Here is a 26,978-nt window from a genome sequence, read left to right as displayed (position 1 = left end):
CCTCCCTTCGAATGAAGTTAGGTGGTTTAAAGTTTCTGTAGTCCACCCATATGCCCAAGGTTGAAAATTGGGTATTTCTGGAACCATCAACCTGGAAGTTTAGGAACTAGGTGTTTAGCTTCCTGCACAACCACTGATTTGGGCATAGCCAGCATACAACCTACCTCTTCCCCACAGCACACCTGTAGCAATATTCTGAGCAGCCATCATGGCAAACTACTACACATACCGTAATATGAACCTGGTAAGTGCATTTTTTCTTTATTAGGAAGGCCTATTCTCCTGGATCAGGGGTGTCAAACTGGCAGTCTGCGGGCCAGGTGCATCACATGCAGGCAACGCCCAACCCAACTTCACAAAGGAGAAAAACATCATGAGGTGTCACATGACAGCAACGTGACACCGCACATTTGACACTCGTGGTCCTAGATCTAGAACTGAGAGATTTCTACCTGAAAGCCCAGCTTTTGGCAGTTATAGGTCAGTGTTGTGGTTGGCTCTGGCCCAGCTCCTGCCCCAAGGAATGTGGAGGTGGATGCAGGGGAAACATCAACATGTCATAGGCCTGTTTTATTGCCGACAGAGTCAGATAGTGCAGTTTCCTCGGACGAAGGTGGGGGGTGACTTGGAAGAGGGGGGCTTGGCACACAGCCCAGGAAGCCAATCTCCATTATCTTCGGTCGATTCGGATGAGGAAGTATTAGACCCACGCATGCGTAGAATTATGCATCGAAGAGACCAATTGAAGAAATATTACAGGAGATAAGAGAGGCCACCGGTGTTTGGATGGGGCTCCAGTAATTAGAGCTGCTGATATAAATAGCAGCGTGTTGGCTTGGCCATTGTGGAAGATTATCTAATCGTTCTTCAGGACCGTGCCTTGCTTTTTCCGGACTTTGTTTGTTGATTTTTCATGACTTTGAAACCAAAGCAAAGTGTGTGTGTTTCACTTCGTGGAAGAAGGAGGGCTGTGATGTTCCTTCACAGCTGCTAGCTAACTACTTAAGGACTGATTAAGGGGATTGTACAGACTACAAGGTTGTTTTGGGATGAGTACGCTTTGCAATACAAAAAGGGTGCTTTGTTTCTTTTGAATTTTTGTGATAAAGAACATTGTTTTTGAACTTTCAAGTGTGTGTGTGTGTGTGTGTGTCTGAAATTTGTACCCTTGAATTTTCGGGAGACTCATACCATAGAGCCCGGCAGAACAGGTCAGTATGGATCAGCAATGTAATTATCTTTTAGAGTCAGCCTGACCGCTCTAGCTATGACCTAGCCCACCACTGGAATGCAACTTCAGAAAACTGAAAGAACGTTCAAATCTGATGAAGGCAGTGTTGTGCCATATTCCCTGTGCCTGTGTTTCCACTGCAGGTCCTTCATCCAAGTATGTGGCCAAATAAAACAAACTGGTTGAAGAATATGTAGAATCAGTAATGGGCAGCCAAACCTTTTACTGCTTCATTGTGGGTGTGGTTTATTTTGTGGGTGTGGCTTGGTCATGTGACTGGGTAGGAGTGGCTTGAACGATCATCATAGTTCAAGTGAACTGTTAAGTCCTCGACTTACAACCTCACCAATGCTGCTCTCGGGTGACAATTTGCTTCGCGTTTTGCGCGCTCTCCTTCCTGGGTTGCCCCCTGCCTCAGGCTGGGTAGCTAGGCGAATGGGTGCTGATCAGCTGTTGAGAAAAGATGGGGGAAGAAATGGGCCCCCTGCAACTCCTGCCGGTGCTGGTCTCCCTGCCGCTTTCCGAGGAAGAGGAGGATGGGAGGTGGGGGATAGTCAGCTGGAGCTGGGCACACAGGTTCATTCCACCCTGTCCTGCCTGTTGCCCATCCCTGTGTAAAACGCAAGCTAATGGTATGGAGAAGCAGTGAAGCTAAGGTTTGGGAGGGAAAGCAAGCTGAGTTTATTCCAATTACTGAAATAGAACACACAAACAAAGGAAAAGACACCACACTGTAATGGTAAAAAGATACAAGTTTATAGCATCTTATAAAAACTACAATTTAAAAGTGATCCTGTCCTTGGGTAACACACCCCCTGCCCCAATTCCCTTCCCTGCAAAATCAATGAGTTGAAGGGAAGGAAAATAAATTATCTTAGAAAAAGCTATTGGACCTTCACATTAAGTCCAGAGGCTATCTGGTCAGGCTGAAGTGCTAGATTGTTTTCCTTTCAGGAGGTCTAGGTAAAAGCCAAATATGAACTGCAAGAAAAGATCCTTTAGGTTTTCTTCCTAATTCGAACAAACTCCTAAATTAAGACCAGCAGCACCACATCGGAAAGCACCTTAAGGCACCCGATCCATCTGACAAGCACGATTTGTCCTTCTGCTACCCGCACCCAGGAAAATGGAGTGGGAATATTAACCGCTCCCAATGGCATCCATTGTCAAAATGGGATTTTATCACTTCCACGGAGGAAAGGAAGCAAGATGGGGAAATAAAGCTCCTTCAAAAATGTGCCTCTGCCTGCCCTTTAGGGCAACACAAATACAAGCACTCCTCGGGGTACACAAATATTCCAGCTTCACACAGCTTGGCTTGCATACATTGCCATATTGCACACACACTCACAAGATAATATCTGTCAGAATTAGAGGTCTAGACTTTAATACCTCCTGTGGGTCGCATGTGTAAGCAACATATTCAGGTTGGACAAAGATAACAGGGGGAAAATTGTCGCATGTACGCTCTAAAGACTGGTTTCTCTATCTCCAGGAGACATGTTACCATAGACAGTGTTGGTAAAACTGTGTGTCTCTATATTCCTACAAAGGAAGACTAGAAACCCCATTTTCCAGTCTGCTGCTACCTGGAATTGCCAAGCCATCCAATTCATCCAACTCTTTCCTGCAATCATATCCAAAGCCATTCCATCCATTGTTCTGGTGCTGAATATTTTAAAACGGTACATTGTTTTTACCCAAGGGCTAAGTCTCACTTTCTTGAACCTTCAGCAAATTAGTCCTCTTCTCACCTCGCTGCCCTTACATAATTTTATTTGAACAAAACGAATTTCATTCTGAAATGGTTTTGGTCCCTTGCACTTTACAGAGTGGCAATCAGTGAAACTTCCAGACCGGTTTCACTTCCTTTCAATTTCATCTTCCTCAAGAAAAAAAATAAATAAATGCAAAGATCTTATTAGTGCAATTACACCCACCACATAAAATTTCTAATTGGGAGGAGCCAGCAACAATTAATAGATGTTATCGATTTCATTGGGTCAAGCAATTTATTTAAATAAAACCTCCTCCCACAGAAAACCATCCCCTCTCCCATTTTGCTAACTTACTGCCTGCAAGTGATTATTTGATCAACAACAAAATCTTTGAGCCCTATTATTTTGTCCAATTATTAATCACTGAACTGGTGTGGTTGCTCTTTCTGCCTTCTCCTCCATCCTGTTCTTTCAACGCTATACTATAGTCCACTTCTGAACAAAATTCAGCAATGAAAGTGACATGCAACTTGCTTTTGGGGTTAACGTTCTTCTTTCTTCACTATGGAGCAGGGAAAGACAGCTGGACAACAAAATTGGCAGACAGCAATTAATGCCTATCTAGGTTATTGATAAATGGCTGCACCGGTGTAGAATGTGCAGCAACTTATAGAATTCCTCTCCCAGAGTGTATAGTGTTAATTAGCCTCGAATCCCAATGACAGCACCCTAGCAAAATGCAGAGCCTAAGCAAAACACATCCATGTGCTCCTAACGCTGCACATGATTTAGAGCAGGGGATCTCCAACCTTGGTCATTTTAAAGCCTGGAAGACTTCAACTCCCAGAATTCTGAGAGTTGAAGTCCACCAGGCTTAAAGTTGTCAAGGTTGGAGACCCCTGCTTTAGAGCATGGGTGTCAAACTCAACGTGGCACGTTGCCGTCATGTGAGGTTTTTTACAGTTCACGGAGCTGGGGTGGGTGTAGATAGCACATGATGCATCCAGCCCACAGACCCAGTTTGACACCCCCGCCTGAAGGAATCAAAACAGTAGAGAGACATTACACTGTTTGGCAAGTGAAGGATCTGGCAGTACGAGGCAGTTCACTCAAGAGATTCACTTTACCTCTTGGGGAAATATGCTAGGCAACTGTGAATATGCTTTGTAGTGCCCTATCTCAATTATTAGATTAAGACTGCAAGGACAGAAAAACATCTGGTACTTAATAAAAAGCGATTTCTTCTGTTCAAGCCAGTTTTGTTTTCCCACCTGAGCAAATTGCTATTTTCTCCCTAAACAGTTACATTCCAATTTCCTTTCCACCCCTCCACCCACCCCACCCCCGGCAAAATATCTACATTTCCTCAAGTTTTATCCTAGAGCAATTATTTCATTTCTTTTTGGGGAGGGGGGGAACAGACCTCGGTAAATTGAAAGCCATTATGGTGATATGTTCTTTCTGAAGAGCAGCCATTCTAATTTTTATCAGCCCCACTGAAATTGCAACAAACCTCCTAGAGGTTGGGGTATCCTAAACATTCCCATAAACTGCAGACTAGAAGTTAATTTTAATAACACTGGGAATAAACTTGTGTCTTCCAACAAAGAGTAGGAAATTAAAGAGCTCTTTTAGATATATAAAAAAATGATCTCCTCTAGTAACATTCCCTAAGCTGATGTACTTGAGATTTGCTGGACTACAACTCCCATGATCCCTAGGCAGCAAGAAGAAAGATGATATAAAGAACAATGCCTTTTGCTAGTACACTGGAACCTCATAAATGGTCGGGGGGGGGAGGCAACAATTTTGAACTAAAGCAGTGATTCTTCTAATTTGGCAATTTTAAAGATCAACTCCCAGAATTTCCCAGCTTAAAAACTCATGCCTTTTAAAGTTGACAAGTTTGAAAAACACTTACCTAAAGTATCCCATCTCCGTTTATAAAACCTTTCTAGTTGCATAGGCAAGAACAAATCTCTCCAGCGTGACCAAACAAAGAGCACAATTTCTCTACCAACACAGCCCTTGGTTAAAACCCGGCTTAAAGCGAGGTGCTTATGGCAAACTCGGGGAGGGATGTATTTGAAGCACAAATGAGATTTGTATCAATTGTTCAGATGGATGCGCTTGTCCCTAACAAGTAAATCCCAGACTCAGACAAATTATTACCTGCCCTCTAGAAAGACCGTGGTAAATGTGACACTGAAGGGACAAGAGACTTGCCGCTGCCTGTTGCAACAAAGCTGAAATAATAAGCACATATAAAAATTTGCATATTGGCAACAAGCCTCTTTTTTCAAACTTCAACGAAGCAGCCCAGGAGCCATCAGAATCCATGGTGCAGTATTAGTCCTCCAGTATTTCATTCCAAGAGACACATTATGAGGCCAAAGTTCCTCCCCCATTCTCCACGCAGTTCTTCAGTATTAGGCTTAGGGGAAATAGGTGCCCATGGACCAGAGCTGGCTTTTCCTATAATTAGGAACACAGGATTGCCACCTAAGAAAGCTCTGGATTCCACGCGAAGGGATATGTAACAGCTAGGTCCTGAATGGATGGCTATTTACAAGGGAAAGCGAAGGGACCACACGCAACGGGGGCAAAACAGAGCCTTCCAGCCAGCTGAATATCAACTGGATCTTGATAAATGGAACACCTCTAAGGTAGACTTCTATGTTGACCCAACAGCATTTGTCACCTCCTGCAGCCCTTGTTTCTGAAAGTCGGGACCACAAATCACTGTTAAAAGAGAATAGCACGGGGAAAGAAAAGTCCCGTAGGTCTTACGGCCTAAGGTTAATGAGACACGACTCCTGTGATTCCCAGGTCTCAGTATCCTGCTGCTGCTAATCCATTCCTGGTGTGGATCAGTTCTGCAAAAATAGTTCATTGCTTGACCGGTGGTGACCACAGTTTATCATAAAAATATTTTGCCTGTTGTTCTCCCACTTTTTGCAAGGCCAGATAATACCAGGCCAACTGGCAGATCATCTTGTTAATGGAGAGCACCGGATCGGGTCGGGATGGTTCGCAGAAGGCCCCACAATGCTTCCGAAGCCTTTCCTGAGGCAAATGGTGATAATTTCAAAGAGAGAGAGAGAGAGAGAGAGAGAGAGAGAGAGAGAGAGACACCAGCCAACCCCTAAAACAGAAATGGAAAGCGCACCCCAGCAATGTTTATCCACCACTGCCGTGAGCTTCCCAATGGCTGGGAGCCAGCCCTGCTTTGTCCTCCGTGTATTTACAGTGTCAAGACCATAGTGGACCATAGTCTGTGCGTGCTCAGCTCTGCCCCTTCCACAGGAGTAGGCTCAGCAGGCAAACCTGGGCACAAAACACAAGCAGGTGAACAAGTCCACTCCCGGGGCACCTGGTGGACTTCCCAGCAACTTCTTAAAAGCCTCTTCTCTGGCCCGACCCTAAAGCAGTAGCTGGGAGTCAGATGCTTTGCTGGGGCAGCCCTGGCACATTCGTTTGTGTCTCAGCAACCGGTCTGTCCTGGAGAAGCTCTGTGAAAAGGAAAGGAGGGGGGGGGGGAATCCAGAGAAATGAGCAAAAAAAGAGACAAGGCTCTATTGCCAGAGGTGGGGAAAACGATGAGCCTTTTTATGACTTGTGGACTTCAACTCCCAGAATTCCTGAGCCAGCAGGAAGTCCATAAAGTCATAAAAGGACCGTTGTTTTCCTCACTCGGGCTCTATGCAAAACCAAAAGCAAAGCCATCAACCCTGCATTTTAGGTCAGTGCAATTGACTAGCCAGTGGGCCTTTGTGACTGGACGTAGGAAGCTCCTGGGGCAAACCTTCCTTCTGTCAGAGTTACATTTTGTGAAGGAGTTATACGTTCTCCACCAATCTCTCAAAGAGTTACCCCTTGGGAAAAAGTTAGAATGCTCTGTGCTCTAACCTGACTTTTCATAGGATTTTTTTTAATAAAAAAAGCTGAACCTCAACTAAAATGCAGGGTTTGTAGTTTTCCTTTCAGTTTTGTACTAAAATAGATGGACTGACGGATTGATTAACTAACATGAACTGGCTGGCCAGTTCAAACTCCTATAGGAAATTCTGGATCATTCCTTAGGAATTCACAATTCTGGAATGATAGCAAAACCCACAACTGATAGAATTTCCTCAACATGTGGGGAAAAGGGTGTAATTTCAGATGGGCTAGTGAGGCTGTTGAGGGCTATGCTTTAGCAAAAGAGTATAGACCAGTGATGGCGAATCTATGATATGGGTGCCACAGATGGCACATGGAGCCATATCTGCTGGCACATGAACTGTTGCCCTAGCTCAGCTCCAATGTGCATGTGTGTGCTGGCTAGCTGATTTCTGGCTCACACAGAGGCTCGGGGGTGGGGGTTGGTTCCAGAGAACCTCCAGGAGGGTTAGGGGAGGGTGTTTTTACCCTCCTCCGGCTCCACGGAAGCCTTTGGAGCCCAGGGAGGGTGAAACACAAGCCTACTGGACCCGTCAGAAGGGAAACAGGCCATTTCCGGCCTCCGGAGGTCCTCCAGGGGGCAGGGCGAACTGTTTTTGCCCTCCCCAGGGATTGAATTATGGGTGTGGGCACTCGCGCATGCGCAACAGCGTGTGCACAATATTTTCAGCACCCGAGGGAAAAAAGGTTTGCCATCACTGATATAGACTGAACAACAAAGATGGGCCATTATTTAAATAAAACTTTAACTATAACAATTACTGTTTAGTTAACTGATTTCTCCATCGGTGATATATTTTCTCACAACCTACTTATTCCCATCTTTAAAATTTTCCATCTTTAAAAATGGTATGACTTATATATACAGTTATTTCATTTGACATCAAAGCCTCTCAACTTAAGTCATTGGAAAATTTAATTGTCAAATTAAACTGAATGACATTCACCCCAACGTTTTTTCAGCTCCAACTTAAAAGGACTTGACATTCTATTAAGAAAAATGAATCCTGCGTAATTGCCTAGTTTTTTGAGGACCAAAACTGGAATGTCTGCTGACGGACGCTACAACCACTTAACAGGTCAGGAGGAGGAAGTGGAAAGAGTTTTAAAGTGAGAATACAATAGTACCTCTAGATACGAGTTTAATTCGTTCCAGAAGGGAGCTTGTATGTTGAACAACTCGTATCTGGAACAAATGGCTTTAGACTTTGTTTTTCCCCTCCGAGATAACCAGAAGCAAGGATTCTTGCGCCACCTAGTGGACGCTCGGCTTGTATCCCGAATTTGAGCTCGGGTCTGGAACAGAAATTTCTCTCCCCTCGTGGCTCGTAACTTGGAATACTCGCATGTGGAGCAGCTCGTATCTAGAGGTACTACTGTACTGTGCTTCCCAGAAAATAAGGTTGATTCCAAAAATAAGTCCTACCCTGATTTTTAACGTGCACCTAATAGACTCCAAAAATAAGCCCCAGTTAAAATCTTGCCCACTCTGTTCCACTGATCGGTTGTACAAGATGGGGTGAGTAAAAATCAAGATAGGGTAGGGGTGTAGAGCTGCTACACATGCTCACTTTACCTTAGAGGACTGCCACAGATTTGTTGCGCCACTGTCTGGCTTCTTCTGCAGCCACATGTGACCAGACACCATGTGGCACATTGTGTCAGTGCTGCTGCTCATGGCAGAGGTTGACATGAGCAGAGACACCGACACAATGCGCCAAGTGGCATTTGGCCATAAGCAGCCGCAGAAGTTGGGCAACAGTGCAACAGGTGTTGGGGTGTGAGAGGCCTGGCTGTGATAGTCCAGAGTTAAGCCCAAAATACCTAGTCTTATTTTCAGGGAAACACGGTAGCAATAGTAATAAGACTTATATTTACTTTACAGCCCTCTAAGCGGTTTACAGAGTCCACATATTATCCCCAACAATCTAGGTCCCCATTTTATTGACCTCCAAGAAGGCTATCTAAAAGAAAACAGAAGAAGCACAAGGAAATGGAGGAGTCAGGGACATTTTGGTGCTGGTGAAAAAGCACTGGGGCAAAGATGAAGAGATGATCTGGGGTGCCGGTAGCTTAAAGAAACAAGGCCAATGAGAGGGTCAGGGTTAGGATTGGTGTGACTCCACCAGGACAGTGAAGGCGTCTGGCCATGCAAGGAATGGAAGAAGAGAAGGGCTTGCAGCCATGAACATGGGCCTGTTCAACAGAAGAGAAGGGGATGTAGTAGGAATAATCCAGAGAGAGATAGCTTACAGTTGCACAAGCCAGACAAAGGGAAGTAGTTTGGGCAAACGTTGAATGGCTTCTGGCAAATGCATCCTAGAAGTAGACCAAAGATGGTGTAGATACAGGTCATAGTGCTCTTCTCTATGCTGATGTCTTAACACCAAGACAAGGCAAGATTTCCATTCTAAATGTAGAAGATAAATGGAAAGAGTCCTTACCTGCAGGCAGCGTTCACACTGATATGGCTTCTCTCCACTGTGGACACGTTTATGGCGTTCCAGGTGGTACTTCTGGATGAAGCGCATGTCACACACATCACACTCAAAAGGCTTCTCTCCTTTAACAGAGGGTAGGGAGCAGGTAATTATTTACAGAGTTGTAACTCCTATGCTTTTAGAGGAAACAAGGTGGCAAGAATCCTTCTAAGCAAAGATCTAACCACACAAAGCAGAGATTCCTAGAGAAGACATGTAAGACGTTGAAGGAAGAAATGTTCTTATTTTGAAAAGTTGCTACAGGACACTCCAGACCCAAATGAAAATGCGATGTCATTTCTCACTCCTGCCTCTCATAATCTTACTTCTCCCTTGGCAACGCAAGCCCTGATTGTGAAGATGGAAGCCATAGTTTTTACTTTGTCAAGAGCTGGAGATTATATCTGCAAGTCTATTTCTACATGGAGGAAGCTGCTACTCATGCATCCAGTTTTTTAAAAAGAAAATAAATAAATAAACCTTTTCCTTACAGTCCCAGGCCTGAAAAAATATTCCATGACCTCACAAAGATTTTTAGAAATCCCTTTTTTAATTCTAAAGTTGAGCGCATTCCAGAGATTTGGTGTAAAGATTGGTAATAAAGTGATACCTCGTCTTACAAACGCCTCATCATACAAACTTTTCAAGATACAAACCCAGGGTTTAAGATTTTTTTGCCTCTTCTTACAAACTATTTTCACCTTACAAACCCACCGCCGCAGTTGGGATGCCCCACCTCTAGACTTCCGTTGCCAGTGAAGCACCCGTTTTTGCGCTGTTGGGATTCCCCTGAGGCTCCCCTCCATGAGAAACCCCACCTCTGGACTTCCGTGTTTTTGTGATGCTGCAGGGGAATCCCAGCAGCGCAAAAACGGGCGCTTTGCTGGCAACGGAAGTCCAGAGGTGGGGTTCCCCATGGAGGGGAGCCTCAGGGGAATCCCAGCAACACAAAAACAGGCACTTCGGCTGGCAAAAGGGGTGAATTTTGTGCTTGCACGCATTAATCGCTTTTCCTTTGATTCCTATGGGATACATTGTTTCGTCTTACAAACTTTTCACCTTGAGAACCTCGTCCCGGAACCAATTAAGTTTGTAAGACAAGGTATCACTGTACTTGTTAGACGGATGTTTCAAAAATGACTCAGAATTTGGAAGTATTTCAGGTCTTATGCAAACACAGAAGATCTTTGTTTGTTTATTTATTTAAAAAGCCCGACTTTCTTTAAGCCCCCATGTGAAAAGTGATTTTAAAAAAACATGGCTACTTTAAGAATCACAATTAACTTTACGGAATCAACTACTGAAAGCATCAGCTGCCACCACAATATTTTTTTAGGCCCATGGGGCAACCTAGAAGTCCAGGGACTTTCATGGACAACAGAGAAGAACCATGCTCACTTGAAATCCAAAGTATTTCTCCTGCATCCTTTTTAAAACAGGCACGGGCCTCATACTATTTCAGTCTTCTAGGCAATTCCTCTTCTATAGTAAAATAGAACTGCCATTCCATTGTTTACACTACCAAATGTTTGGCAGAATGAAGTGAGGAACACTGACAGAACAGTCCCACCTCCATCTAACATAGCTAATCTAACATGAAGACTTGTAAACATTTATCTTTTCTTGATATAATTATCAACCTTCAAGGTTTAAATTAAGCCGGCATTTGGTGGATGCAATTCAAAGGGAAGAAGGCCATCTACTGGTAGCCCGAGGGCAGGGCAACTGAGTGGAATGATGTTTTTGTTCTTTGAGCAATCCAAACTTGCACAACATTAAGGAAGCCTGAATTTGAGAGACGGGTTGAAAGACGTAAGGATTCTGTGATAACCTGGATAAACGTTGTTCCCGAGAAGGGAGAGCAACATTTGATAACCCTTCAGCAGGTTGTGGTGAATTAAATCTCTGCATCATGATAATAGAGCCGACCCATTACAGTCATAGGTTGTGACAATCAAATCGACCAAGTATCTGATTTTACAACCCTTTCTGTGACAGCTGTTCAAGAAAACCAACTGTTTGCTACCGGCTGGTTTTGCTGGAAACTGGAAATAAATGCTGGGGTGTTTTGTGGGTGGGTGGGGGGTGAAAATGTCTTAAAATGTGACCATAGGACATTGTAAACAATCATAAACTAAGGCCACTTGCCAAACAGCTAAAGTGCAGTCACCAGGGTGAGTGTAAGTGTGTTGGAATTTCATAACCAGGTTGTAAGTAGTCCTGGGGGGAGATCTATCACAACTCTTACCAGCCACTAAGCAACTGGTCACAGATTGAGGACTACTTGTAGTGTCACTAAACTTCATGACACTTTCAAGACTCAGATCACTGAAACTGCTTCCAGAGTGAAGATAGAGGCTGGGTTTTCTGGTTCCTGGTATGTCAAGTATCCATACCTGCATTATATATATTCTGTGTGTGCGTTTATCTGTGCATGTGTGTTTAAACATGTTTTTAGATTATAGAATAAAATACAAAATAAATAGGAAAACATGGTGGGGCGGGGGGGGAGAGTGGAAAGAGAAGTGGAGGGAGATGGGAGGAAAGAAAAATAAAATAAAATGTTGACTTCTGATTCCCTCTGTTGCAGTAAAATAAAGCACTGACATCAAACCACAACTTTTTACTTTTCCATAACAATATAAACTAGCCATTTCTGTAACTGCACCAGAGGTAGGTTCCTCCCGGTTTGCATCAGATCACCTGAATCGTCAGTGACCTCCCGGTGACATGAAAACAGCATCACGGATCCGGTTTGGGCAATGCTGGTCCGCGGGTGCTGCCATCATTTTTCTGGAATTTTACATCTTTGGATGGCTTCTCTTCTTTCTCCATTTCAAAAAGAGCCCTCTTACCCACCCTGGGGCTAATCCTTTATTTTATTCAACCAAAGCACAGCCGATGAGCTCCTCAGCTATATTTCGGGGCTACAGTGATCCCCCGGTTATTGCGTCCCCGACCATTGCGAACAGGGTAATTTGCGATTTTTGAACCCGGAAGTCAAAACACCATCTGCGCATGCGTGCCCTTTTTTTCTATGGGCACGCATGCGTAGATGGCGCCCGGCAGATCAGCTGCTGGGCGGCTTCCCTGGGTCTTCCCCCTCTTGCTGGCGGGAGGGCGAGCGGCGGGCATCAGCAAGGAGTTTCCCCACCGCCCACGCAAACTCCTCGCTGCCGCCCGCCCTTCGCCCGCCCACGCCGTTCATTCTCGCCGCTTCCCACCTGAGTCCTGAAGCGAATTCGCTTCAGGACTCAGCTGGGAAGCGCGAGCGAGCGGCGCCAGCGAACGGCTTGTCTGCCGCCTGCCTGCCCTCTAGCGAGGAGCCGAAGATTGGGGGCGGCGCGGCTGTTTTAAAACGTCGCCGCCGGCATGGGGGGCTTCCTAGCAGCCCCCCAAACCCGGGTTGGGGGTCCGGGGGGTGCTGGCAAGCCCCCCATGCCGGCGGCGACGTTTTAAAACAGCCGCGCCGCCCCCAATCTTCGGCTCCTCGCTAGCGCTGCGGAAGTAAAAATACCATCTGCACATGCGCAGATGGTGTTTTTACTTCCGCAGCGCTACTTCGCAAAAACCCGCTTGTTGCGGGGGGTCCTGGAACAGAACCCTCGCAACGAGCGGGGGATCACTGTATATCCTACTACAGAGGATACATGGAAGTGAAAATTCACGTGGGGATGTGTGCATACGAAACACTGTGATGTGAACAGGGAAAGTGGAGCCCACCCCACCCCTGAACTGCATTATATAAGGTCAAGGTCTGTCCTCTGCTACCTATTTTCAAAAGCAAGATGCCTTAGCTCAGTGATGGCGAGCCTTTCTTTCCTCGGGTGCTGAAAGTGTGTGTGTGCATGCTATCACACATGCGTGAGTGCCCACATCCATAATTCAATGTCTGGGGAGGGTGAAAACGGCTCCTCCCCACCCCTGGAGGCTGGAAACGGCCTGTTTCCCAACTTCTGGTGGGCCTAGTAGGCTCGCGTTTCACCCTCCACAGGCTCCAAAGGCTTCCCTGGAGCCAGGGGAGGATAAAAACGCCCTCCCCCATCCCTGTGGAGGCGCTCTGGAGCCCAAAAATTCCCCCACAGAGCATCTGTGAGCCAAAAAATCAGCTGGTCAGCACACACATGCACGTTGGAGCTGAGCTAGGGCAACAGCTCACGTGCCAGCAGATATGGCTCCGCATGCCACCTGTGGCACCCATGCCACGGGTTCGCCATCACTGCCTTAGCGAAAGTTATCAATTGGCAAATGGCCATACGCTTACCGGTATGAATAAGGATATGTCTCTTGAGGTGGTAACTGCTCCGGAACGCTCCAAAACAGTGCTCGCAAATAAAATTCTTGGGAATCCGGACCTGGAAGGATCCATTCTGCTCTATCACCATGACCTGCAAGCAAGCATAGGACAGCTTCTCAACAAAGAGACAACATGCCTACGTTTTGTTTTGTTTTTTAAATTTCAGAGAGATCTTCTGCCCTTAAAAATGCAAAAAAATATCCGATATTTGACCCGTTGGAAATAGGTTGTCTCATTACGCTTAATATACGATAGGCATGTACAAAGCAAATCTGTTCTTCCTTTGCATTTGAGAATTGTGGTTTGTGAGTTTCCAGGCCAGGAAGGTTTTTTTTTCTTGAAGCATTAAAATGCACTTCCTGTTCGGGAGATACACTTCCAGAGATGCCCAAACCCCTGGGGCCTGCTTTGGATAAGACTGCAACATTCTGAACAGGAACTGTTAGTATTAACATGGAGCAAATATCTGCTTGGCCATCCAACAATTGATTTCACCCTCTTGGGTATTATAAGGCAATTCCACAGAAAGAAACCCAGCCTTCCCTTGAGGGTTGGTCATCTCTCTGTAGGCTGTTTCTTTCTACATGCCTTTAACACTTTTCAGTTCCCTGCTTTGCTCCTGATTTTTAAACTGAGCTGCTTGCTTTAAGCCTTGTTTCTTGCAATTCTTTCTAACGTGGTTGGTAAATCCACAGTAACTGAATTTAAACATGCCTGGGATAAACATATATCCATCCTAAGATAAAATACAGAAAATTGTATAAGGGCAGACTAGATGGATCATGAGGTCTTTTTCTGCCATCAGTCTTCTATGTTTCTAAAACTGAACTGTAGGGTCTATTTTTTCATTATTGTTGTTTCACACATTTAAACTGGAAGCTACTTCAGCTTTAGAAACTAGGTAGAAATGTCCTGAAAACAAATCACAGCCCTGCTCACCAATATGGGGGTGGGAGGGAGAATTATAATAATAATTAATAATAATTTATTAGATTTGTATGCCGTCCCTCTCCGAAGACTCGAACCCACTTCTAGCTGATAGTTTCTGGTTTTTTAGCTCCATCGTCTTGAGGGCTTGTGGGAGCTGGACAGGCATTCTGTGGAGAGCTTGATCTTTACTGGGCCTTATAAGGAAAGATTACCTGCCTTTTTAAGGGACTTTTTAGGAGGAGACCCTTCTGCTGTTTCTTCTTCCTTCCGACTACGCGATTTCTCACTCTCCTTGCGATGACCCTGGCAGACAAGAGAGGAGGAGACTGGCTACAACGGCTTAAAAGTTTAATCTGGCCATTCTGCAAGCCAAGCCTCCCTTGCCCCAATCCTGTTTTCTCTGCTCCATCATCCAACGTGTCTGGAACAGAGAACAACGAAGCGCACGTGCAGCATCAGACAGCTGAAAACGGGCTGGCCCTTACCAGCATGTCCGGCGCACCCCCTCTCTCCCCGTTCTCCACCTGCTTAGAGCTTTGTTTCGGCATCATCTTCTTGCTGGCAACTGTTGGCACCAGGCAAACACCGGAGAGTCCCTCACAGGCCAGGAGGCTCGCCTGCAGAGAAACAACACAACACAAAACAAAACCCACAATGGCATCAAGCAATACAGCCAAGCCGATTCCAAACCAAGCAATCATTTCTATTAAGATTGCAGCTGTGCCTTTTAAGGGGTGGGCTGCAATCTGACGTATGGTCATACTGCTGGAGGTTGTGGAAGTTTACCCACATTGGAGAATGTAATAATGTCTGATGAGAGAGAAGACTCTGGTTAGGTCAGTTTAGAAAGGTTTCCTAAAGTTTCCTGGAAAGAACCTGAACCAACTTTGGATCCATACCCCAAAAGAGGTTTGCATAAAGGGTGAAGAAAAGTCACTGTACTTGCTGGTGTTTTCTTTAAAAAGCTGCATATTTTCTGCACTCACACAAAAGGCATGTGACTCCAGGTAAATACAGGGAGTCCTCGACTTACAACAGTTTAGCGACCGTTTGAAGATGCAACAGCACCGAGAAGAGTGGCTTATGACCATTTTTCACACTTATGAATATTGCTGCATCTCCATGTGATTTACATTCAGATGCATGCAAACTCATATTTATGACGGTTGCAGTGTGCTGGAGTCATAAGATCCCATGTTACTAATTTACAATTACTAATTGTAATGTTACTAACGTTAGTAATATAACAATTGCAGTGATTTGTTTGACAAGGATGGCGAGGAAAGTCGTAAACTGGGGCAAAATTCACTTAACGAATTTCTCACTTAGCAACATAAATGTTGGGCTCCATTGTGGTTATAAGTTGAAGACTACCTGTATGTGTGTGAGTTAAGGAAGTGCTGATAGGATGTCACAAGTTTATTTTCCCTTGTCCCTCCCCCACTCCCATCCTTAGCTTAAACGTGCACTTCCCTGGGAAAGCATGGCTATTGTGCACATCGAGAAACAGGCATGGCTTCTTTAAGGAAGTGCCAACACATTCAACCATCATGATGCCAATGCCCCCTCTGATGCACATTTCTCCTTCTGGTCTGAACAGCTGAATAACCCAAACTTCTTCTTTCTGTATCTTGGAAATCATTTCAAAATCTCCCGGAATCTAAGTCATTCACAGCTTTTTATGGAGATTTGTTACAAGAAGGGGAAAAAAGGATGGGATTTTCTGAACCTCTTTCCTTTATTTTCTTGGGCAATTCTTATCCCCCAAGCACAAGTAGTTACTGTTTATTATTTGTGCTAGCAGGGTCATGAAGAAAGTCAAACCTCTCTCTATATACACACATGCAGGCATGAAAATTATTTCCATTTGCCATCTACATCATTAAAATGTGCTTGCTTTATTTAGTTATTCTACCAAGCTTTCTTAAATCCGCGGCTATTGGTCAGCTTCCCGGAGGCAAAACATTCCCATCAATTCTTCTCCAAAGAATTTAAGAGACGACACAGGCAGCCTTGGCTCCAAATGTTTTGCTCATATTTAAAGATAGATGTTGAGAAACAGCCATAAAACAGCAGAAACTCTGAAGATTGGTAATGTCCGGAACCCTAGCTTAATAATCTTTCAGGGCCTCACTGAGATCATTAACACAAAGTTAGCCCTGAAAGCAGATGATGTCCATTAAGGGAAAGAGAGAGAGAATGCAAACTTGAATGGCATGTCCCACTGTCCCCCAACATCATAAAAATGAGGCACAAATCAAAGTGACAGCGCCAAATGTAGGAGCTGGATCTGCAACCCAGGGACTGCATAGGCACAGATGTACAGCATGGGGGAAATTTGGACATTCCAGCCACAGGTGATCGCAAAAAAGAGAATTACAATACTTCAGAGAAGAGCTAAGTCAGCCATGAAAGGGTGGGGGGGGGGGATTATGAAGAATTGGGAGCTGGGTTTGGCTTGGGTGTCATCAGCCTCAATGGGCCACCTCCTCATCCTTTGAATCAGGGGTAGGGAACGTTGGCTCTTCTATGACTTATGGACTTCAACTCCCAGAATTCCTGAGCCAATCATGCTAGCTCAGGACTTCTGGGAGTTGAAGTCCTCATGTCATAGAAGAGCCAATGTTCCCTACCCCTGCTTTGAATGGTGAAACAAATGGAAGTGGGATTAGTAAAGCCCTAAATTGCCATTCGACTACAGCCAGTGGGGATTCTGGTTCCATGGTTCTTGCTGAAGAAAAAGAAGCATTGCCAATAGTGGCAAAACTCGGACCGGTTCTGTGAATGAAGCCCATCAGGTGGAGCCTAAAAAGCTCCCCTCCTTTCACACACTAAAGCTGAGCTAGGCAACTTGTGTGTAAGGCTCTGGGACCAAGGATACCCGGGTTTAAGCCTCCACCAGATAGCACTCCCTAGATCAGTGTTTCCCAACCTTAGCAACTTGAAGATATTTGGACTTCAACTCCCAGAATTCCCCAGCCAGCGAATGCTGGCTGGGGAATTCTGGGAGTTGAAGTCCAGATATCTTCAAGTTGCCAAGGTTGGGAAACACTGCCCTAGATGATCTCACTGCATTATTATCTTCCCCTGTTCCTCCTTGCACAGTTTCTATGGGGGGGGGGGGGGGAGGAGGATATGGCCACACGAGCTACTTCAATCTCTCCTAGGACCCTTAGGAAGGAAATGCAGCAACACATGGATCGCGTGCCTATAAGTGCTACTGTTGGAGTTGCCATTTTAACTCCCCCACAGTGTATCTGGTATCCTAATGGGGCAATGAGTTCTGGAACGACACTGTGATTTTTGAAAAGGGGCTTAAAAGGCGAATGCTGGAACGACAGCAGCTGCTAATGGAAAACCAGGGTAGAAGAAAAATTTTCCTAAGACTCTAAGATCCCGAGACATATTGGTAATTGGACCGAGGAAGTAAAGAGAACGGGAAATCAGTGAATAATAAAATGTACGTAAAAAGAAATAAAGCAGCAAATGCTGGATTAGACTCAGTGTTTTAAGATCAAACAAAGATGCAGTTTGATGCATTGGATGAAACAGAGAGTCACATTTCCCATGACTGGGGTGCAATTTTTCTTTCTACTCCCCCCCCTCCCAGTGCGGGTTGGAAAGCATATGGCAGATGACATAATCTGGGTGGCAAAGATGAATTTCTGGGAGGGCTTGAATGGATTAGTCTGAAGATGACAAAGATACAAAAAAAAAAAGGATGTATGAAGTTTTATGTACGTTTTTACATATTTATTTTGTCTCGTTTTTGTTTTGCAAACCCTAGTGTGAAGGATAGTGCTACCTACAAACTCTGATTCTACAGTCGAACATTGCTGATGAGACATGAAGCTGGAAAATGGGGTTGGGGCAGCAGAAGCACTTTGACGTTCTTCATCCCTTTCCCATCAGCCCTTACTCCAGCATACATGTAAGCCCCTTGGCTTGGAGCGAAAGACGAGAAAAATACGAAAACATTTCCGGCTTGAACTGTAAGAGAAAGCAAACACATTCTCTAAACATGGCTGTGAGAAGAGGACCAGAACAGCTTGGTAACCCCCAGAACTTTGACCGGGAGGGGTCCAGCACTCCAAGATCTGCAGCAGACCATCAAGAGCTGAACAGTTTACAGAATAGATTATCACAGATAGCTCTTAGCAGCCACTTCCTCAATGATGGATTCCTATGGGAGAGGATGGGAGAACCGGGGGCCTGTTACCTGAGCCATCGCGTTAGTCTGACAGTCCTCAACACGGAGATTACGCCAAGTCCTTACGTTTTCTCTCTCTTGCTGAGGAAAGAATTTTACGACTACAAAGATTTTTCAGTAAATCGTTTCTGCGCCGGTCCCGTCCAATACCTTCCACTTTGTTGACATCTCTCTGGAGTCGGAGAGTCCAGAATGGCGTGCAGCAAGTTTCCCCAGCCTTGTTAAAAGCTGAGAAAAATTACAGACTGTGCTGCTCTTGCAGATGAATCACCCCAAACCTAAATCCCCCTTCAGGTTGGACCTTGCTGGGGGAAAAGGTGCTGAGGTCTTCCTTGCAAAGAAGCCACAATATTGATGTATGTCCACCTCCAGTTTCCACCTGTGGGTTAAAGGAAAAAATATATATATATAGATTTAAAAAGACAAAGTGAGAACAGTATTTTTTAAAATTATTATTTATTTATTGGATTTGTATGCCGCCCCTCTCCGCAGACTTGGGGCGGCTAACAACAGCAATAAAACAGTATATAACAAAATCCAATACTAAAAAGAGTTAAAAACCCATTATATAAAAACCAATCATACATACAGACATACCATGCATAAAATTGTAAAGGCCTAGGGGGAAGTGTATCTCAGTTCCCCCATGCCTGGCGGCAGAGGTGGGTTTTAAGCAGCTTTCGAAAGGCAAGGAGGGTGGGGGCAATTCTAATCTCTGGGGGGAGTTGGTTCCAGAGGGCTGGGGCCGCCAGAGAAGGCTCCAGAGTTTTACTGCAATGACAAAAGATATTGGTGTCTCTAGTCTACTGAAGTATTCTGCTTATTACTTAAGTTCCCATCTCTATATGATTTCTGCAAGCTCTTGCACTAAATTCTGAACTGCTGTTTCAGTATATCATCTTGGTGATCTCTATGTTTCGGTACTAAAATATCATAATGCAACATTAATATAGGAATTTTCCATCTGCTTTTCTTTAAAAAAAAATCTCAATAGGAAATATAAGAATCATGTAGAAAATCACAATGTTTTGTAAAAGCCATCCAAGCAAGACCACAGATATACTCTACTGCAATTAAACAACAATTCATGCAATGTAGGTAATCTCTCACTAGATATGCAGTGGATACCTGAATCAGATTCTGACATTAAAATATTACTAGCTCAAATAGAGAATGTTAAAACTTTACAAAGTTAACCTAGTCTCCACACATAAGCATTCTGTTTAATTGTTAATACAATATTTAGGATTTTTAATATGAGCAGCCCAGTCTCTTCATTACTATACGGTAAAAAATGTTTTAACCTTAAAACCAGTATGGTCTTTAACTCTATACAACACAGCCTTAAACCTAACATTACTGACAGAATGAAGCACATAATGCCTTTTAGCAAAACCAATGTGATTATTTATTTATTTATTTATTTGATTTCTATGCAGCCCCTCTCCGAGGATTCGGGGTGGCTCACAACATATAATATACAGTATACAAAATCTTAAATCCAATTATGCTCATATTAAATACCCTCGCTCAACAATCATGTTACTAAATTTTACAACCACAATGATTCATTTAATGACTGTAGTAAGTAAGGTTGCAAATTGAGGCAAAACTCATTTTAACAAATGTCTCACTTAATAACATATATTTTGAGTTCATGTGTGATCGTAAGTCGAGGATGACCTTTATTAAAAGTTGGGGGTTGGGTATGAAAAAATCCATATGACTTTCCATGTCAATAATTGCAATAAAGTTCAAAAAATACAAGGGCAAGGCCCTCTGACTTAACTATACTGCTCAAAAAAATAAAGGGTATGCTTAAACAACACAATATAACTCCAAGTAAATCAAACTTCAATGAAATCAAACTGTCCACTTGGGAAGCAACACTGATTGACAATCAATTTCACATGTTGTCAGCACATTCAACTTTGCACAGAACAAAGTATTCAATGAGAATATTTCACTCATTCAAATTTACCATGTGTTCTTTGAGAGTTCCCTTTATTTTTTTGAGCAGTGTATGTTAAACCTATGGGTCTTATTTCCTATTTGAAACATTTCTTTTGTTTTTCAATAGATCGGAATATTGACAATCTTTGATCCCTTTGTATACACCGCACAGCATGGACATTAGTGTTTACACAAAGCTGAGGTTTGGTATTTTGGATCCTTTTTGTTCCTAAAAGGATCAGGGCCAACATTTTCCCCAGATCAAGAATATTTTTAATACCAGGTTATATCCTCAGAGGGGAGCCTGCAGAACTGGGGAAACGACCAGCGTTTTTATTCATCCTAACCAATTCTTGACCGCATGTCCATGAGCAAACCTTCACGGGTCAGACTCAAATCGTTTAAGGACACGGATCCACTCGAAATCACGTGCTGGGTGTTAGTGGAATTTAGAAACATAGTAGACTGATGGCATAAAAAGACCTCATGGTCCATCTAGTCTGCCCTTATACCATTTCCTGTATTTTATCTTAGGATGGATCTATGTTTATCCCAGGCATGTTTAAATTCAGTTACTGTGGATTTACCAACCACGTCTGCTGGACGTTTGTTCCAAGCATCTACTACTTTTTCAGTAAAATAATATTCACGACTCTTTCGCTCCAGGAAGATCGACGCGGAAAGCTGTAGAAAGTTTTAGCTGGCACCCGCTTAGTTACACAACTGGCACCGCAAAAGAAGCCAAAGCGCGGCGCTACGGGAGCCTCGTTTTAAAACCGACCTTCCTTCCTTCAACTCAGTGCGGCCCGAGTGGGTCCGGTGGGAAGGCCAGGAGACCTGGAGACTCATTGCTCCGCCTCGATCGTTTGAAAACACTCGTCTCGCAAGGGGACCCGCCGGTCTCCCTGCAAAAGCAGGCAGCCTCGACACGGCCGAACAGGTGACGCGGAGCGAAGGAGGGGAAGAAACCAGTCCCGAAGAGCGCGTGGACGAGCATGCACCGCCTCGCGGCCGAGCGGGAACAAATCCACACACACATACACACACAAGCCCGCACACAGACGCGTCTCCCCGCTCGGGCGGACAATAAGCGCGCGGCGGCCGTGCCCGCCACCCCCGCGAGCGCTATAAAGGCGTGCGCGCGCCCTTCCCAGGGGGACGCCCGCGCGCGCAGTCCACCCAGCCTCGCACCTGATGTCAAACTCCCCAGCGGGCCAGCTTCTTCCTCCGCTCCCGGACAGCAAAGCGAAACGCTTCCGCCTCTATCGCCGCTGCTGGCTATTCCCCCACCGCTACGATCCCTACCGCCACCACGGCCACCGCTGCCGCCGCCGCCGCCCTGGAAGCGGAAACGTCGGGACCCGGCGCACGCTCCGCGGGGTTTCCGGTGGCTTTGCGCACGCGCACGCCCTGGCGACTTCCTGGGAGGTCTGCGAGGGATTTCTCCGCCCCTCGCTCGCACTCCCCCGCTTCCTCTTCCCCTGCTTGGTGAGGATAAAAGAGGTGCGGATGGTCTCGGCTACCTCAGATGTTAGGAGTTGTAGTTCCACCTGATAAGAAATGGCTGCCATCAAAAAAGGAAAAAAAAGATTTTGACAGGGAAACAGATTTTTTCTTTCTTTTGCAGTATTATCGCAGCCTAGAGCAAGGATTGCCAAAGTGGATTTTTTTGGGGTGGGTGGGGGTTTCCTTGTTTTTACAAATAATCCCTCCTTGCACTTTACATTTTATTTATTTTATTTTATTTATTTGTTTTGTCAAGTACATATTGGAGGTATGTAAAGATATTGTACATATACATGATGCTAGTAAAAAATAATAAAAAACATTAGATATAATAATATTCATATACATGATATTAGTAAAAAAAAGAAAAAAAGAAATGGGATGGAAGGCACACTGATGCACTTATGCACTCCCCTTACTGACCTCTTAGGAATCGGGAGAGGTCAACAGTAGACAGTCTAAGGCAGTGATGGGCTACCAAAATTTTTACTACCACACTGGGCATGGCTTATGCATTTTGTTTCAACATCTTTCAGTACAAATTGGGTGCTCTGGGGTGGAGCTCCAAATTTTGCTACCAGAACTGCGTTCCTGCCATTCCCGTAGGAGCCCATCACTGGTCTAAGGGTAACCTTTTGGGGGCTAGGAGATGATACTACAGAGTCTGGTAGTGAGTTCCATGCATCAACTACTCGGTTACTAAAGTTGTATTTCTTGCAGTCGAGTTTGGAGCGGTTTACATTAAGTTTGTATCTGTTGTATCTACATTCTCTCTGTATTTTCCTTTTCCTTTTCTGGGTTTCATTTGTGGTGTCTTTATTCCTCTGTTTTTTAAAAAAAAGTGATTTGACAACATTTATTACTTGGCAAAAGAAATACAGTGTTCTTTCCTAACTTGTATTCAAGGCAGCCCTCCCTTTTAACAAAAGACTGGAATTAAAAGACACACAAAAGCACGCATGCATTGCCTATAATTCTTTTATTTTCTTTATTGAATATCAAAATATATTTATTTTACAGCACACCCATGATATAATTGAATCAATTTCAAGATGTTACTTATAAAGTTTATCTAACATAGGTCCATCTGTTTTAGACCTTTATCTGAACAGAAGGAGTCAATTCTCAACTGTAGTTGTTTTTATTGGTGAAAAGTTTATTTATTGGTTGGTTGGTTGGTTGTTCTGACGCACCTTAGCTTTCATGGAGGAAAATAGAGAAAAGAATCTGCTTACCAGATATTCATCTTGCTAGCGTCCTCAGTCTGGTCAGTTTCTGCGCATTATTTTATTGCCTGGCTAGGGCTTTTTTTTTAAAAAAAAAAACACACCTTATTCTGAGAGAGTAACAGTGAAAGAGCTTGCAAGCTGGTAAGAGCTGGGAAGATTGTTAGCACCTGGTTAGCGCTGGAAAGAAACTAACTCAGAGCAAGTTAGAGCAATGAAAAAATCCTGTGCCTTGGAAAACATTCTTCACAGAGAGAAACAATGAAAGAACCTGCAAGATAAGAGCTGGGAAGATTGTTAGCAGCTAATTAGGGCTGAAAAAAAAGCTACACTCAGAGTGTAAGCTGCCCCCAAATTATCAGGCTCTTTTAGGGAGGAAAAAGGTGTGTCTTATACTCTGAAAAATATGGTAGAGATTTGGTCAAGGACCCTTACATAAATATTTAAATATTTATTATAAATAATTCAGACCCACTTCCTGTACCTGGAGAAAAAGGCAGATCTTCAAAGCCTTTCAGAAGGCCAGCCAAGTTATCCAAATCTCAGAGAGTAAGTAGCTTTTCATAAGATAGGCACCAATGAATCCTCTTAAGGCACCAAAAATGCTTGATTTTTAAAAATGGCAAAGAACACCATTTTTAAGCATGAAATTCCACTCTGAATCTTGTCCCAATGTCTGTTTTTGTAATTAGGTTCAAAAAGAAAATTCATTTCCAAGGCACCAATGTTCACCCCAGCATTATCATTTTTCCTCTACAGGTACAAAAAACACCTGATTTTTAAAAACGGCAAGAAATATCATGTTTAAGCATGAAATTCTACCCTGAATCTCCTCCCAGCGTCCATTGTTGCATTCAGATTAAAAAATATTGGTTTCCAAGACACCAATTTTTCTGACCGTGTGGCATCACGATTTTTCTTCTGCAGGCACCAAAAACACTCAATTTTTTTTAAAATAGCAAGAAATACCATTTTTGTGCATAAAATTCCACCCTGAATCATCCCAGTGTCTTTAAGACTTTAAGGTAAGTTGATATAATGTGGATTAATTAATGGGCGTTTGGAATTTGTTGTAATGAAACAAAGCAAAGACAAGTAAAGATACTAGGAAGAGAGGAAGCAATAGGGCCTTAAATTAAGAGGCACAAGAAAAAATAACTAGCTTGTTAAATTAAATAATAGAAATGAATTGGGGATAAAAATGGAATTAATTGATGGTAGACTCAGGAGATTAAGGGTCTAGATGGCATTAGAGTGATGTAACATGCCTAGACTATAGAAATTATAAATATAGAAATGAAACGAAAACAGTAATTTTAGAAGTGGCATTGTGCGTATAAAAATTTGGAACATAATATGAGTCTCAAATATAAGTAGAGCGAGGATGAGAGACACTCAGGGAATGGTAAGAGGGAGGAAGAGAAAGTAGAAGGGGGAGGGAGAAGAGGAGGAGTGGAAAGAAGCAGTAGATAGATAGTATTAGTAGAGAGGTGATGAATTGCGGGAAAGAGTAGGGGGAGAGAAGGAGTAAGAAAGTAGGAAGAGGAGATGGGGGTTGAGGTAGGGGAATGTAGGAACAGACTGAAGAATAGGAGTTGAAAATAGGTATTGGTTTATGAAATAGATATTGGTTTATGAAAAATTGAAAATGTATATGTATGTCATTGATATATATTTAAGGCATGTTGTGTATTGTTATAAAATGGATTTTTTGGAGAAAAATAAAAATAAAATCTTTTTAAAAAATGGCTTCCAAAGCACCAGTTTTAATCACCATTTCCTTCTGCAGCAAAAAGGCTAGGTTTTAAAATAACAGCAAGAAATACCATTTTTAAGCATGAAATTCCACCCCGAATCTCGTCCCAGCAGCCATTTTTGCATTTGGGTTCAAAAAAACAATTGTCTTCCATAAGCATCCGTTTTTCTGACGCCATCACGTTTTTTCCTCTGCAGGCACCAAAAATGCTTGATTTTTAAAAACAATCATTTCAACACAGAATTTCTTTTAAAAAAACTGAAGGAAAATTTAACAGATGAGAAAGTCAGGCTTATATATATTCTCTGACAAACAGATTCTGACAACAGCTTGTTTCTGGATATGATTCATTGCTTGAATAGACATAGTATTGTGTCTTCGAATATGAAGTTGGATTCTTAAAAATTACTGTTTTGAGCTGCAGCATCTTCTTCCCCTCTTTAAACAATACTGGCTGTTTCCTAATGATATTGCAAAACATTTTTTTTTTGCTGCCAAATTTTTCCACTACATTCCACTAATAGAACTTTTTAAAATCCTCCAACATCCTTTATAAGAGGTAACTCACAATTGAGTTATAAATACGCAGCTGCTGTGGCCTAGAGGTGGAGCTCTTGCCTTACAATCAGGAAGTTGTGAGTTCAGTCCTAGGTAGAGGCAGTTGTAGGGTCTCCTGCTTGGTCAGAGGGTTGGACTAGATGACTGCAAGGTCCCTTCCAACTCTGTTAATCTGTTCAATCCCTTTATAATCTACAATGTAGGACTTGGGACCTTGCCAACAGGTTCTGAGTCATCTAGTCCATCTTGCACTTGTGATTCCTCAAAGCCTTTTTCATTACAGTGTTCCCTCGATTTTCACGGGTTTGAACTTCGCGAATAGCCTATACCACAGTTTTTCAAAAAATATTAATTAAAAAATACTTTGTGGGTTTTTTCCTATACCACGGTTTTTCCTTCCCGATGACATCATACGTCATCGCCAAACTAATAATTTTTGCAAATAAATAACAAAAAATATAATTATTGTTAATAAATAATTATGTTTATAAATATCAGGATCACTAAGTGTCTTATTCAACGGTAAGTACCAGTAATAATGATGAGTAAATGGTTGTTAAGGGAATGGGAAATGGTAATTTAGGGGTTTAAATGTTAAGGGAAGGCTTGTGTTACTGTCCATAGCCAAAAATGGTGTATTTACTTCCGCATCTCTACTTCGCGGAAATTTGACTTTCGCAGGCGGTCTCAGAATGCATTCCCCGCGAAAATCGAGGGAACAGTATAATAGTTTTCCTTTTGTTAATTCTTGAAATACAGACTAAGACTCAATCTGGTCAAGCATTTGATCTTCTCAATCTGAGGAATCAAAGAATCCCTGTTTCACAGAGAACCACTAAATTTATCAAAGACATTATTGTTAAAAACACACTTTTGTTAAGTTATTTCCAATCACAATTTTGGCCCAGTTATGAAAAATATCTCGGCTTATCATATGGGGTTCAGTTTGATTTCAAGAACTGGTGTCCAATCTCTGATGTTCTCTTGAAACCAGCTCACAGAATTTCAAGGAACCTGTCGGAGAGAGACTGACCAAGCCAGGTCAAGCAGGGAATTAGTCAGGAATCTTTACAAAAGGCACAAGAGAATAAAGCCTGGGGAGGGTGAAAATGGCCTTCCCCGCCCTCCAAAAGGCTAAAAATCATCTGGCCAGCATGCACATGTGTGCTGG

General features: G+C 43.4%; 2 protein-coding genes across 12 annotated transcripts in view; one reads left to right on the top strand and one right to left on the bottom strand.

The window, feature by feature from the left end:
• Positions 1-1,965: 1,965 nt before the first annotated feature.
• On the bottom strand, positions 1,966-22,178 carry ZNF740 (zinc finger protein 740). 4 transcript variants are annotated; one of them, XM_070740870.1, is made up of 7 exons: positions 21,953-22,178; positions 18,959-19,187; positions 15,084-15,215; positions 14,815-14,901; positions 13,636-13,759; positions 9,336-9,454; positions 1,966-6,461 (listed from the first exon to the last, which is right to left on the bottom strand). In XM_070740870.1, exons 2-7 carry the CDS (start codon positions 18,974-18,976, stop codon positions 6,372-6,374), a joined length of 570 nt encoding a protein of 189 aa, XP_070596971.1. In that variant the 5' UTR covers positions 18,977-19,187; positions 21,953-22,178; the 3' UTR covers positions 1,966-6,371. The 4 variants fall into 4 exon arrangements, with proteins under 4 accessions (XP_070596971.1, XP_070596972.1, XP_070596973.1 ...); XM_070740871.1 differs by having other exon boundaries at positions 18,818-19,187; positions 21,953-22,177; XM_070740872.1 differs by having other exon boundaries at positions 15,123-15,215; positions 21,953-22,177.
• Positions 22,139-26,978, top strand: part of CSAD (cysteine sulfinic acid decarboxylase) — a 46,565-nt gene continuing 41,725 nt past the window's right edge. For 2 of the 8 annotated variants that reach the window (XM_070740861.1, XM_070740857.1), the window contains exons 1-2: positions 22,139-22,264; positions 24,253-24,518. Coding sequence is in view for 1 of the 8 variants with exons in the window: in XM_070740852.1 (XP_070596953.1) it covers positions 22,290-22,535 (246 nt within the window). In the remaining 7 variants the exon portion in view is untranslated. Of the gene's footprint in view, positions 22,536-23,962; positions 24,043-24,252; positions 24,519-26,978 lie in introns of those variants that run through there. The other 6 variants (XM_070740855.1, XM_070740860.1, XM_070740856.1 and 3 more) reach the window with 6 other exon arrangements.

The sequence above is a fragment of the Erythrolamprus reginae genome, chromosome 2 (genome assembly GCF_031021105.1).
Source record: "Erythrolamprus reginae isolate rEryReg1 chromosome 2, rEryReg1.hap1, whole genome shotgun sequence".
Classification (NCBI taxonomy): domain Eukaryota; kingdom Metazoa; phylum Chordata; class Lepidosauria; order Squamata; family Dipsadidae; genus Erythrolamprus; species Erythrolamprus reginae.
The sequence above is the reverse complement of the archived record's forward strand: the minus strand, read 5'-3'. Positions and strand labels throughout refer to the sequence as shown.

What these genes read in the sequence shown, in the direction of transcription:
- ZNF740 (XM_070740870.1), bottom strand. An exon ending in GGGGTGCGCCGGACATGCTG is followed by an intron (nt 14,902 to 15,083) that starts GTAAGGGCCAGC and finishes CTTGTCTGCCAG; the next exon opens with GGTCATCGCAAGGAGAGTGA. An exon ending in ACATATCCTTATTCATACCG is followed by an intron (nt 9,455 to 13,635) that starts GTAAGCGTATGG and finishes CCTCTGTTAAAG; the next exon opens with GAGAGAAGCCTTTTGAGTGT.